The 15365-nt window shown below is 40.0% G+C and overlaps 1 protein-coding gene across 1 annotated transcript in view; it reads left to right on the top strand.

Moving 5' to 3' along the window:
* Positions 1 to 15365, top strand: part of LOC126184423 (ATP-dependent DNA helicase Q5-like) — a 179010-nt gene that overhangs the window by 8158 nt on the left and 155487 nt on the right. Inside the window, exon 2 of the mRNA XM_049926812.1 lies at positions 3559 to 3683. Coding sequence (XP_049782769.1) covers positions 3559 to 3683 — 125 coding nt within the window. The remainder of the gene's footprint in view (positions 1 to 3558; positions 3684 to 15365) is intronic.

The following is a 15365-nucleotide window of genomic DNA, read 5'->3' as shown; positions in this document are numbered from 1 at the left end:
GTGGCCTTCAGGCTATTGCTCATTTTTTTTCCCGACACCCCTTGCTCTCTGCTACCCACAACCTTCTCTCTGATCTTGGCAATGCTGCTTGTTCAGTTGATTTCTTTTGGTTTCTTGACCATGTAGGTATCTGAGGTAATGCAGGTATCCGAGGTAATGAACTTGCTGAACGTATGGCTGGGGGCCTGCACTCCTCTGCTCATGGTGAACCATGTTCCGTATTTTGTTAAGCTCCTCTGGAAATGGAGTCCCTCAATTGGCATTGGTTATGGAGGCCTTGGCCTTGCCTCTACGCCAGACAGGTTCTCCATGCCTTCTCTCTACATTTTGTCTGGTCTTTTATGCAATTTTGTTTCCCCTTTTCTTATGTCTTTTCCTCCTGGTGGTGTCCACATTACGTCATGATTATGGTAGGGAGTGGGAATCGGGACATGTTGGTGGCAGTGCTAGTGCCCTGATGATGAGCACAGAGCAGACACAATGTGACTGATGCAAGTTATGGGGTAAGTAAGCTCACATAAAACAGATCGTGGTATGAGGGAAAGGCCAGGCCTGAGGCAGTTGATAACTGCATAGGAACTGTCAGGCCAGGCCAATTGCAGCAGATGGACAAATTCCTGGCTCCAGCCATGCAGTGCTTCATGCAAGCTCTCTGTCAAAATTGCAATACCTATGCCAGCTCATATGCTTCCCGATATCCACTGGCGGCAATACTAAATCTACCAAACTGTCTCCTCATGTAGACGTCAAGAAAAACAGGTGACTATGACAAAGATATTAATTATGAGAGCTTTCTTAATTGGTTAACATGATAATTAATGGAAAACTTAACTGGTACTTCTATAGTTGTTATGGATAATTCTCCATATGATACTGTTATGAAAGAGAGAGCTCCAGTGATTTTCAATAAAAATTGTGACATTGTTGATTGGTTAATATGTCATCATGGGTATCTTCAGGATAATGTGCAGAAGGCATAACTCGTGTAAAGTTGGAGACAAAACGAGCTGCAGTTTCTCCAACATGTTGATGATTTCTTAGCAAAAGAATATAGTCTCAGGGTTGTCTGACTTCCACCATATCACTGCCATTTTAAAGCCATTGATGTATTATGCACACAAATTAATCATTATGTTGCAACAAATAATAAAAACTTTACTGTTGCAGAGATTCGGAAGTTGTTAGTGTAAGAATTTGCACAAGTAACTCCAGTGAAGTGGGGTAATGGTGTATGATACACATCAAAAAGTCTTTGAAGTAGCTTGGATAACTGAAATGAGTATAAAAATAATATAGGAGACATAATTTTATTCAGTGGTAATTTGAGTGATTCTGCTATAGATCACATCACAGATAATGACAGTATCTATGAACGGATTGACTCTGAATGTACTGGCATTTACTCACTATCATAAATTCATGGGTTTGATGTGTTAGCAGTTATAGATGTGTTAAACATTTTGGTTGAGTGATGCCTATTTCCACAACTCTCATTTCACTATCTGTACAAATATGATGGACTATGCATCATACTATGAGTGGTAAGCACTTGACGCAGTTCATATTATTTTAATGTGATTAGATGTTTCATGTACATGAATGATTAAAATCCAATTGAGTGTGCCTTCCGTAAAAAATGCACAACTTTTTTGTGGACCATATTCATTGAGATATATAAATAGCAGACAAGTGATGTCAGCTTATCTACATAAGGATGTTCCTTGTAGTGATAAAGCTATTGTGATCCTGCAAAGTAAACTCAGTAGTGCATATTTATGGGCAGAATGTGAATGTGTCAATATGGAGCTGCTTAACTATTGTTGCCACATCTAGTTGCATGTAGCTGACAACATTGTACTCCTCCATGCTCTGATGTCAATAACTTTGTTATTTTGAATGAGGTGTAGTTCCATATCTGATAGCTTCTCCCTGTTAAAAATGACATGCTGAGTTCCATGCGCCAGGAAGGCCTTAAACCAATCTCAGAGATGGCTCAGTATTCCAGAAGATCAAGTGTTGTTAACCAGGTGACAGTACAAGTCCAAGTTCCATAGGATTTCTTTTCAGTAAGGTGGCAAAAATTTTACTTTTAAAGTTCATTGAAAATTTCTTGCATTGTTCTCCTTGCAGTGATCTTTTCTTTTGTTTATCAGTAAGGCTGTGGCATAATTTAAATTTGTGGTGAAGCTCTCTTTACTTTGTAACATCCTTTGAATATGGCTAATGAACCACTGTGAATCTCTTCTACACATCAAACTTTCCTAGTCACATATCCATCTGATTAATCTAGAATCATCAGTGCAGTGTTTGCAATACACACGTTATACCACATGAGAGTTGAATTTGACAGTATGGTTGTAATGAATTTCAGAGTTTGTGGGGAATGGGGAGAGGGTTTGCATACATGGGAAATTTAGTTGAGAAATTTCCATTTTGTTTTTAGTCTTTGAAACTTTGTTTATCTTATTTTAAAATATTTAATTCCTTACTGACAATGCCATTAAAGCTCTAGGTGTGAATGCCATAATACTAGCAACAACAACCAACAATGTGAATTATTTGCTTTCTAATCATAACTCATGTTGAAATTGTCTGAGATTAAAGCAGATTCTCACTGAGCTAGAACCACCCAACATTTAAATTTGAGAGTTTTATTATCAGTAGTTACCTGGTAGAAAGTAACTTCATGGCTTGGTAGACAGTATGCCACAAATGGAAGTGAGCACATCACAGAAAGAGACAAATCAGTAAATGCCGATGTTGCACAAACTGAGAAATGAAGAAATCAGTGTATTCTTTTGAATTGATTGTTTTCACATTTGTCTGTTACAACTGTCTATCCATTTGCAAACTTAGTAACCACTGTAGTGGCTTTTCTACTTCTAAAATTTTATAATTAATAAACTTGAGGGGAGTGGATACCTGCATGATATTTTCTATATATCACAGAAGCTATTTGTCATGTCAAATTGTTTGCCTTTGCCAACCTATGAACTGAATTAACAGGTCAGTTGTAGAAGGTAACTGGAAATGCCATGTGGCTAGGGTCTCCCATCGGGTAGACCATTCTCCAGGTGCAAGTCTTTTGAGTTGATGCCACTTCGGTGACTTGTGTATGGATGGGGATGAAATGATGATGATAACACAACATCCAGTCCCTGAGTGGAGAAAACCTCCGACCAAGCCGGGAATCGTACCCGGACCATTAAGTATGACATTCCATTGCACTGTCCACTCAGCTACCAGGGGCGGACCGCTGTCGAAGGTCATACATTTGATTGTGGAGTCCAAATAGCTAGGCATTTTTCACTGATATCAAGCATGACCAGACGTAAAATTTAAGTTAAGATTCAGAAAAAAACACTGGCTTGCACCCTGAATGTTTGGATTTGTAGTCTTAATTAACCAAAAGTTGTTTTTGGTATGTGGCCATTATAAGGATAATTTTTCTGTTTCAAATATTATAACAAATAATCTACATAAAGTATGTAATTGAAAACTATGTTTTTACTAGGTTAATTTGGACTGTATATTTAATCGATAATTTATGACTCATAGGGAATGTTGATTTATTCGTCCGTATGTCCACTGGCTCAGGGAAGTCACTATGTTACCAGATGCCAGCAGTATTGCAAAAGGGAAAGATCACTATTGTTTTTGCTCCCCTTCTGTCACTAATTAAGGTAAGATATTGCAAAGATTTCAACTTTGAAAATACTTTGCTCTACGATAGTGTTTACTTACTAGTATATAGTCATATTCACTGTTTTTACTTTGTTGTCATTGCCACTAACTAGTATTTAGTCATACTCACTATTTAAAGTGAAGCAACCATTAACCCAAAGTTTACTTTGACATAATAATGTTTTACTCCGTGTGGTCTTCAGAGGCAGGTTCACAAATCCTTGCAATTGGGATTCCTCCCACCAACGCTGGCTTTTGTTCACATGGAAACCATATCTACAACATATCTTTTGTTTCCGTAACTATCCTCACCTCAATCTTCACTAAACCTGTTCTCCATCTACTTTTATACCCTGTCGTTTTCCCAGTCCACTCTGCCCTCCTGTTCTCACTCCAATTTCATAATCTTCCTGTTTGTTTTCCACTCTGCCCTAGCTCACTCATATCTTATGTTATCTCTTTCTACTGCTTTGGGTCCTCCATAGCCCCCTGTACTTCCTGCTTAAGGGTTCCCTACACTGCCCACACCCTCCACGTAAAAATGCCAGCGACTTCCATTGTATATATCTACATGCCACACACCAGCACTATCTTTCCTAAACCACTCCCTTACTGTAAGTGTGTAGACTTCTGTGGCCAGAGTCAGTTAACATAAAACTGTTGTGGCTGTAGAATCATCTTATGTTGTAAAATAACTGTGACTAAATGGGCCACAGGTGCAGAGGCCTTCCTCTGGGTCCACTACCATGGCGGAAATGCAAGTGTTTTCCATTTGCTTACTGTTATTTTACAATATGATGTGATCCTACATCAAAAAACTTTAATATTCACTCCTTTACTGTTCTTTCATCTTCCCATCCCTTGTTACCACTCTTCTTCTTCTTCTTCTTCTTCTTCTACTACTACTACTACTCATGGCATTACAACTGCACATACTTCTTAGTCTCTTCAAGTTTCCTCCATTCTGCCCTTTCCAGTGCAGTTCCTTGCCATCCTCTGACTCTGAGGGATTTTCACATCACCTATCCACCACTTTTGTGCCCTTCCTCTCTATCCTCTTCTTCTTGGCCTCCATTCAAAAACCTTTTTAGTTTTCATCCACTATCCATCCTAAGGACACGTCCAAGTCAGGCTACTCTCCTTCTTTTTATTATTCTTACAATGTCAGCTCCTTGTATGAGGTAATCCAGCTCAGCAGTTGTTCTAGATCTCCAGAAACCATTGCTCTCCTCAAGTGCCCCATAAATCTTGTGCAGAACCCTGTATTCAAATGTCCTGAGCTGGTTAGTGACCATGTTTCAATTCTGTAGGCTACAATTGGCCTGATCATGACCTCATAAATTTGAAGTTACAGCTGCCTATTTCATAATCTAGAGGCCAAAAAATTGCTAAATGTGTGGAAGCATTTATTACCACTTAGGATGCACTGTTTTCTTTCAGTTGACATGAAACTTATCGTGTTAACATTATGTCACAGTTAGTCAAAGTTCTGCATATGTTTAAACCAAAAACCAGCTGCCAATAGTTTATCCAAGTTATTATTTTCCTTTCTGGTGAAATTCATACATTTAGTCTTCATTTCATCAGTAGAAGCGCTCAAGATGGTGTGGCTTCTTTCAGCTCTCCTATTTTTCTCTCTAGTTAAACTCTTCTCCTAGTAATAATTGCTACATCGTCAGCATATTTGAGGCTTTTGAATGCCTGCTTGAAGAGTCAGATTAAAATACGTTTTAAAGAGTGTATCTCCTTGTCTGACTCCTTTACTAATGCTAAACGATTTACTGATTTTATCATCCACTCACTCTGCAGCCTTGGTACCAGCCTATGTTGCTTAGATAAGTGGAACATACTTAGATGGTATACCAAGCACTAGCAAATGGTTTAACTTTTCAGCACTGTCAAGACTATTGAAGGCCTGCTTGAAGTCTACATAGAGGTTATAAAGCTCAATATTATACTCATATGAATTTTCATATATTTGCCTTAGCACAACTATCTATTCTGTTGTTGACCTATTAGACCAAAATCCACTCTGACATCCTCCAAGAATGTCTTTGCATATGGAACTAGCCCTGTTGTTTGAGATGCTTATTAATGGTCCTTGTGGCCACTGAAGCACCAGCTGCACACAGAATTGATGGTAAATGATGAATACAGAGCTCTGAGTGCCTCTCTGACGACTGCTCAGTCCTCACATTCTGTCATCTTCCTAGGTTGACCACTTCCTTCTTGATGCTGTGTTTGGCCACGGTTCACCCATTCCTTCCAACAGTGTTGAGTAGTGGCATCACTCCTATACAAGTGTCGAGCGATTCACTGGTTACTCCAACCTACTTCTTTGAGCCCAACTATACATTTCTCAAATGCTGACTACGCCTTGGTATTCACATGTCCCCTATTTAGTATCCTTGCCAGCTGTGAGGTGAAATTATTCTGCTGTGTCACATGTTCATCCATCAGCCGCCAAAGTTTACAGTTTTGCATTTTCTGTTGATACCTGTGTGATATCTGTTTGTGACCAATTTGCTAAACTTCTCCATGGTGATTCATTTTTTTTCTGTCTTGGAGTGTATAATGCTTGATATTATCTTGTATTTTGCTGTATGCTCTTTAGTCTTGCTTCCTTTTTCTATTCCACTGCCTGTCTACATTCATCATCATACCAGTTTTCAGTTCTAAGTCTCCTTATTTTCCTCAGTATTTCATGTGCTGTTGTCAAAATGTCATTTTTAAAAGAGTTCCATTCTTTGTCTATATGGTCATCCCCATCTTGTAACTCCTGTCTCAATCTGTTCTGATACTCTTGAACAGTCGACCTATTGTTTGGTTGTTCTATATACCATTTCTTTACTCTGTTAGTATTTCCTCTGACAGCTGTAGCAGCAAGTTTCACCACATTTTGGCTCCTACTAGATAATTGTTAGAATTGGAATTAGCTCCTCAGAAAGTGTGCATATTATGCATAACAGATGACCACTTCTTCAATATCAATATATCGACAGTCTGTTTTGTTTGATTCATTTATTCCTGGTATTTTCCAGGTCCCTTTGTAGATATTTTTCCTTGGGAAACATGCACACACTGCCATTAATTTGTTTGCAGAAGCAAACTTGGCAAGTCTCATACCATTACTACTAGTTTCATTGTGCAGATTTTTCTTAGCAAACATGCTTCTGAAAGCTTCTTCTTTGCCCAGTTTGGCATTATAGTCACCAAGGAATATTTTGGAGTCACATCTAGGTATTCTATCTCAAACCTCTCATAACTGATCATAGAAATCATCTACCATGTCTTCATCTGATTCTTATGTTGGCATATATACATTCACGAAGGCTGCATTGTGAAATTTGCATTCCCCATACAGAGTACATATTCTTTTGTTATATGGAGTGAAAGCGATCACATATCTAGGCAATTCTTTGGAACTATAAACCTAGTTTTATGCTCCCCTTGTCTTTCATCTTTTCCTAAATAATAATTGGAGAATTTGTGCTTTTGAATCTCACCCTTTCTCTTCCAACTGATTTGTTGTAGTACAGCAACTCCCATTCCATGCCTGAACATCCAGTCCATGATACTATTCATAACTCCTACCTCTAGCTGTCTACACACTTTCCATGTTCCAAATTTGAGCACCAGCATATCAGTGTTTCTGTTCCTTGACACAATCTGCCTTTGTAAGGGCAGTCTGGCATTCCTTCTTAAATGTTTTGTGATGATAGTCTTTTTATGGGGCAGGGATATTGACCCTGCTCTCAGTCCCCAACCTGGAGGACCAGGCTTTCATTTCGGGATTAGCTCCCCTAGAGGGGTTGATGATCTAGACTATAGAGCCCCCCACCCCCCTCCTCCCCCTGCCGTATGGTGTGGGACACACTTCATCTGGCTTCTCCGCTGGAGCCAATCAGGCTAGGTTGACCCTGCTGAAAGCTATGCTACCACCAGCATAGCCCCCAGCTTCTTTAGAGCTCATAAGCCTCCCTGCCTGGCACGTAAGGCGCCTCGAGAAGGCAGTATCCCATGGAAAGGCTTGTTAGCAATCAGTTCAGAAAAGATTGTTACTTGTCATACTGAGGCCACAACATACTGCTTTGCACCTCATATATTTGATGAAGAGTAGCCCATTGTCATGTACATAATTATATTTTGTCCTTGATTTTCCATTCTACTTTTAAACAGACATTTATAATGAATCTTTTTACTATTTTTATTGGTTATTCTTAAGGCCCTTTTGTGTAGTTTGAAAATGATGTTCATATCTTGTGCTTTGATCCATAAAAAATGACTTCATAGCTAAAGATTGAGTATACATGGGGGTTATATCTTATTACTGGGCATTATTTTTTATTTCATGAGTTAATATATTAATATTAACAATTTTTATTTACTATTGAAGTATTCACTTGCTTTATCTACTATGAGTTATGGTGTTTGTTTTGTGACAACAATGTTGGTATTGGAGAGAAGTGTGGGAGTTAAAAATCAAAGAGAGAGACCAAGTGAGGAATACAGTAAGTAGATTCAGAAAGGTGTAAGCTGCAGCTGTTCTTCAGAGATGAAGAGGCTTGCACAAGATAGAGTGGCATGGAGAGCTGTATCAAACCAGTCTTTGGACTGAAGACCACAACAACAATAACTATAATATGTTAGTATCATCAGAAAAATGTTGTGTGGATTATGGTTGACATTGTGATTTTTACTAGTGAGTGAATGCTGGATAACACATAGTGAACTTGAATTAAGTGTATCTTATTGGTACCAATCAGCAATGTGTTACTGCTGACAGATCTGAAGCATGGTGATATTTCAGTCTTTGTAAAATAATAATAATAATAATAATAATAATAATAATAATAATAATAATAAGTGTATGCAGTGATAAATGCATGTTCTTTATGTATATTAGAAGTTTTTGAAGTTTTGGTGATATTGATACTAAGTCAGGAACTAACGGCTGTGTCAGTGTACTACTCCCCTAGTAATAATGAAGAATTATGGATAGAAAAACTTGAAAAATTAATAATAATGCTCTTAAAGTATAACAATTGCTGAGTACTGATATGCGGTGATATTAAAATAGATGTGAACTGTGGAGCTGTGTGGCATACCTGCGCCATTGATATTACAGAAGACAGCAATTAGATTAATGCATGGACTACAAAGTAAACAAGTGGGGTGATACACATAATTATGATACTACAAGTAAGGGTAACTACTTCTGGCAGAGGACAAAATTAAAAATTACTGACAACAGTCCTTATATTAATGGGCAGATATGGTTCAACAACCTGTCACATACCTTGAAAACTTGCGAAGCAAAGCTGTTTCATAGGGAGTTAAATGCTTTTCTAGTTAGAATTCTAAGCTACACATTGTCTGTTGGAACATGTAATATATTTAAAATATTAAGACAAATATATGTGGCATTTCTGTATGTAGGTATTATTACTCAATTCATGTATGATGTTTGCAAAATCTTGATGGCCACATGAAAGAAAAGAAGTGTAAGACTAAAACTTTGAAACACCTATTAGACACATCAAGATAACTAAACTCCTACTATCTAAATGACAAGCCCACCTGGCTCAGTATTTGTTTCAATAATATTGAACTTTCAAAGAATACAGTACTCACTAATGATATGTCTGTCAGTGGATTAACACATAAATTTTTAGAATTATTAGTAGAAAACATTTACTCATGTTGTCCCAAATATCACAAAAAACACAAATGCAGAACCGTTGCAGTAAGCCTCAAGAACGGAGAAATTGATACATTCTATAACTGAGCAAACTTAGCAGGAAATGATGGACACTATGACAGAATGCACCAGAGTCGAGCTGAGAAAGAAATTTACACAGCAGTGAGAGGGGAGTACAGGTCTGAAATTAGAGCAGTCTACAGGAAAGCAAATGACAACTATATACTCAACTTGACAAATGTATGGTAAGTTAAAACAGAAATAAGCTCAGAAAATAAGCTCAAGAATATTCCAGTCCAACCGTACACAGCTCTGGCTCAAGTGAAAATCTCACTAAAGATGTAAATAAAGCTGAAGCACTCCCAGTCCTAGATCGTAAGCCACCTGACAACTTCTGCTGATCTTATGTATCTTTACATACAAGTTAGTAAAGGAATTGCCAAACTTAGCATCTCAAAAGCACGAGATTTATATGGAATCTCAAATTATGTAACAGAAAATATAAAGAAATATTTAAAATAAGGGAAAGGCAACCACTAACATATGGTGAATTGATGTGTGGAATACAGTAACACACAACAGAAAACAGTATTCACACTAGCTTTCAAGCACTACATAACAGAAAACTGTATTCACACTAGCTTTCAAGCACTACCTCTTTTTCCAGCAAGGTACACGCATTCACACAAACACACAGACAACCCCACTGATACCCAAATGCACACTCCTGCGCCCACAGGAGAGTCTGTTTTGCTGTCTTGTGTGTGTCTCAATGTGTATACTATTGCTAGAAAAAGAGGTAGCGCTCAAAAACTAGTATGGATGCTGTTTTCTGTTATGTGTTACTGTGCTCCATGCAATGATCCACTATATGTGAGTGGTTGCCTTTCCCTTATTTTACATATTGCTCCAGCCAGGAATTCCAGTATTCTTATGAAATATAAAGAAAAAAAATTTACTGCCACTAACCAAAATCATCAACCGAGTATTTCATGAAGGAATCTGTCCAGATTACATATCCATAAGAATGGTGCTAAACCACCCCCTGACAACTATTGTCCATTTTGACTCATACCAATAATATTGACCTACTTTTGCTTGGCATAGAACCCAACTCAATGTGGCATGGACTCAACAAGTTGTTGGAAGTCCCCTTTTATGTTGCCTCTATAGCCATACATAATTGCGAAAGTGCTGCCAGTGCAGGATTTTGTGCACAAACTGACCTCTCAATTATGTCCCGTAAATGTTCTGTGAGATTTGTGTTGGGTGTTCTGGCTGGCCAAATCTTTCACGCGAATTCTCCAGAATGTTGTTCAAACCAATCATGAACAACTGTGGCCCGGTGACAAGGCACATTGCCACCCATAAAAATTCCATCAGTGTTTGGGAATGTGAAGCCCATGAGTGGCTGCAAATGACCTACAAGTAGCCGAACATAACCATTTCCAGTCAATGATTGGTTCAATTGGGCCAGAGGACACAGTCCATTCCACATAAACACAGCCCACACCATTATGGAGCCACCACCAGCTGGTGCAGTGCCTTGTTGGTGAATTGGATCCATGGCTTTGGTCTGTGCCACACTCAGACCCTACCATCAACTCTTACCAACTGAAATTGAGACTCATCTGACTAGGCCCTGGTTTTCCTGTAGTTTGGGGTTCAATTGATATGGTCATTAGCCCAGGAGAGATGCTGCAGGTGATGCCATGCTGTTAGTCGTCTTTCGCCACAGGCCATTAATGCCAGATTCCATCACACTGTCCTAATGGATATGTTTGTCATACATCCTACATTGATTCCTGCTTTTATTTCACAGTGTTGCTTGTCTGTTAGCACTGAGAACTCTACACAAATGCCAATGCTCTCAGCCATTAAGTGAAGGCCCCGTCCATTGCATTGTCAGTGGTAAGTAATGCCTGAAATTTTATATTCTCGGCACAATCTCGACACTGGGGATCTCGGAATATTGAATTCCCTATCGGTTTCTGAAATGGAATTGCCCATGCATTTAGCTCCAACTGTCATTCCATATTCAAAGTCTGTTACTTCCTGTCGTGAGGCCATAATCACATTGGAAACCTTTTCACATGAATCACCTGAGTGCAAATGACAGCTCCACCAATGAACCTCCCTTTTATACCTTGTGTATGTGATACTACCACCATCTGTATATGTGCATATCACTATCCCTTAACTTTTGTCACAGCAGTTCAGAATATTGTATGCAAGAATTAGTGAACCAGCATATTGCATAAAATAACCTTCGTAACTCCTCACAGTTTGGTTTCAGACCTCATCTTTTCACCATCAAAGCAGTTGACTCCATTATCACAAAAATATATAATTCTTTTGAGAGTAAGAAAACAACCAGTGCAAAAGCTCCAGTACAGCAGAGATGGAGAGAACAGAGGACAGTTAGTAACAATAACAGTCAAATATCAGACTGTTTACCTGTTACAAAAGGTGTTGTGGCTGTGCTCTCTTGCATTGTTTTGTGGTTCCTGGCTGGAAGAGGAGAGGGTGGTCGGATTCCTCTCACAACAACACAAAATGCACATGTCATTAAAATACAGTTTATTACAGGAACCATTTGAGTACTTCACTTCAGTGATGTCCAATAACGAATTCTTGAATCTTGTCTGTATCCATATTACAACTATATACAATGACTAAAGTTTCCTCACAGCTAGCTAAGGTGCAAGGCAATGACTATCACTGTGGAAGACTAGAGTGCAGTGCGATGTACTGAGGTGCAATGCAAACTGAGTCCTGAAGCGACAACGTGAGGTACTGAGATTGAGAGAGTGAGACAGCTGTCGGTGGTGGTAGCCCGTGTGCAGGCTGCCCTTTATCGGCCCATTGACTGGGGGCGTGTCTTGGTCTTCTCTTGTCAGAGGCGCACTTAGTTCAGCGCTTGCAATATAATGATTCACTGTGCTGACAGGTGTGCTGGTGAAGATGTTCTCCAGCACATTCCTCCCCTGCCTCTGAAATGCCACACCATTGTTGTGTACTGGAGATGCAAACGACAATATGGCGGGAGACAGGAAATTGGATGTAGAGATGAGCCAGGAACTGTAGCTGTGGAGGACACCATACCCCCCAGCTGTACCACGCCAGCTGGCTTGCGAAAGCAGAGGAATGGCCTCCTGGAAACACTGCTCAGCATACATGTCCAGTCCTGAGGTCGTCTCCTGGGGTGATGACGGTGACGGTGATGGCAATGGCAGGTCAAGCTCCATCGGGTCGGAGAGTGGCGATGGTGGAGGTGAGGACGCGACATCAATTGGCTCATCCTGGGGTGCCTTGGCGGCACCAATGGGTGACTACAAAGGTCATGTGGTCCAATGAAGCCATGAAACTGGGGGAAGAAAAGCAACAGAATCTTGGAGCAAACAACAAATGTGAATTTGATTCCGGTGGCAGCGCTGCAAACCATCTGAACCTACAGTTAGATACATATATGTGGCAATGCATTTCTGGATTTTCCTCGCTCCCAGCACTGACATCGGCCAAAACCCTGTGAAGAACAAGATCAGGTGGTGCAAAGTGATACTTGCAGACCACTGGCAGCACCGGATGCTGCAGTTGGTGGTGCAAGTGAAGCAGCGTCGGATGGTGGCAGTCATGCAGAAGTTTGCTGGCAATGGTTTGTTATGTGGGTGGGAGTGATAGGAGGTGAGAAATGGTTGCAGCACTTGTTCCCGTGTGAGCAAGGTGCAAAGCGTGGCCACCTGTTGCTTAAAAGTGTGTTCAAAGCATTCACTGGAGGTGAAACGAAGCACTTGTCAGATGACGAATGCTATGTTGTTCACAAAACTGTTCAAAGTCATGTGACATGAACTGAGGTCTGTTGTCTGTAACAGTGACTTCAGGCAATCCTTCAATGCAAAAATGGTGATATGGGACGTGGTAGAGTTCATAGGCATGACAAATGGAAACTTGCTAAAAGAGTCTACCACAATAAGCCAACGAGTTTTCCAGAATGGTCCTGCAAAGTCAATGTGCACTCGTTGCCATGGTGATTGAGTCTTAGGCCAAGCTGCAATGTCTGTGGTGGGGCTGATTGGTTTTCTGTGCATGCGTGACACTGTGACGTCAGCTGTTCAATGTGAACATCCATGCCCTGCCAAGTACAGTGCTGGAGCACTAACTGTTTAGTGTGAACAATTCCCCAATGTCCTTGGTGAAGCAGTTGTAGCACATCCTTTGCAACACTGTGGGAATGAGCAAACGCAATTGTCCACTGTCAGATTGTACCACGATCACACCTTGTTGTACTGAAAGGTTATGCTGATGAGCAAAGTATTGGTGGACTGTGGAGTTCTGAATACTGTTCAATGAGCGAGGCCAAGACATGTGAATGTTATGCAACAAAATCTTCAGATCGGGGTCCACTTTCATGACTTGTGCAATTTTTCTGTAATTCAGTGGAAAAGAGTGCAGCAATTCAGAGCCATGTGCATCAGTATGGCAACAAGATGTGTTAGAAGAATCAAAATCAGAGTCAGGGCTGATTGGGAGGGGAGAAAGGACATCAGCATTGCCATGCTTTGCTGCAGGTGTGTACACAATTTTGTACTGATACTGGGATAGAAGCAAAGCCCAGTGCTGCAATTTTTGAACAGTACATGTAGGAACTGGCTTTGATGGTTGAAACAAGTACTGCAGAGGCTTGTGATCTTTCACAAAATAGAATTTATGACCAAACAGAAAGTGAGGGAATGTTGTCACATTATACACAATAGCGAGAGCTTCTTTTTCAATTTGTGAATAATTACACAGAGTTTGAGCTACAACTTTGAGGTACATGCAATAGGTCTGTCTTGTGCACCAATTCTGTGCAAAAGCACAGCACTGATTCCGTAAGAGGAAGCGTCTACTTGCAAAATCACTGTTTTGGCAGGATCAAAATGTACTAAAGATCTGTCACTGAGCAAGGTATTTTTGAGTTTCTGATATGTGTCATGACACTCTTTGGTCCACACAAAAGGCACATTTTTCCAACACAAGTGATGCAATGGAGCCGAGATCTGTGAAGCACTTGGAATGAAACCAACGTAGCATGTCAGCTTGCCCAGCACTGACTGCAGTTCAGATACATTGTGAGTAACAGGCAGGTCATGGACTGCGAGGGGTGCTGAGGCACACAAATACTTCAACAAGTCTAAATGTGTATTACAGCGACCACTTTCTGTGATTATTCATCTAGCGGTATTTACAAACAAGCATCACACAAATCTGTCTTAGAGAAGTAACAACCTGCGTCAGGCCTGTCCATAAGTTCCTCAGGGTGGGGTAATAGATAAGTGTCAATTATTGTCTGTGAACTGACTGTACTTTTGAAGTTAACACAAATGCATACATGACCAGAAGCCTTGGGCATCAAAACCAATGGACTTGCCCACTGACTAGCTTGTATTGGAGAAATCACATCTTTGTCTTGCAATTCTTTTAATTCACTGGCTACTTTGTCTCATAAGGCAATGGGAACGAGCCAAGTCTGGAAACACTTAGGCTGTGCATTGTCTTTCAGGATAATGTGCACTACAAAATTATTCCAATTCCACCAGAAAAGAGTTCAGGAAATTCCTTAAGCAAACTAACTACACTGTCTTTTAAATTAAAAGCATTCACTGAAAGTACATTATCTTGGATGTGAAGGCCAAACAAGTCAAACAATTCTAAGCCAAAAATATTTTCACTGTCTCCTGATTACAACACGGTAAATTTCATTGTCCCAGTGTGAGATTTGTAAGTGGCAGGCAAACTACACTGTCCAAGTACTGGGATTTCCTGTCCGTTGTATGAAGTTATGTGCGTGCTATATTTTGACAGGCGTGGTGAGCCTAACTGTACACGTGGCACGATTAAGCAAAGTTATGGAAACACCTGTGTCCAATTGAAAGTCATTACTATGGCCAGCATTATGGAGTGTTAGAAATAGTTTGTTGGAATGGCTTCACACTGAACT

This window comes from Schistocerca cancellata, chromosome 4 (assembly GCF_023864275.1).
Source record: "Schistocerca cancellata isolate TAMUIC-IGC-003103 chromosome 4, iqSchCanc2.1, whole genome shotgun sequence".
Classification (NCBI taxonomy): domain Eukaryota; kingdom Metazoa; phylum Arthropoda; class Insecta; order Orthoptera; family Acrididae; genus Schistocerca; species Schistocerca cancellata.
This window is presented reverse-complemented; position numbering and strand designations above follow the sequence as displayed.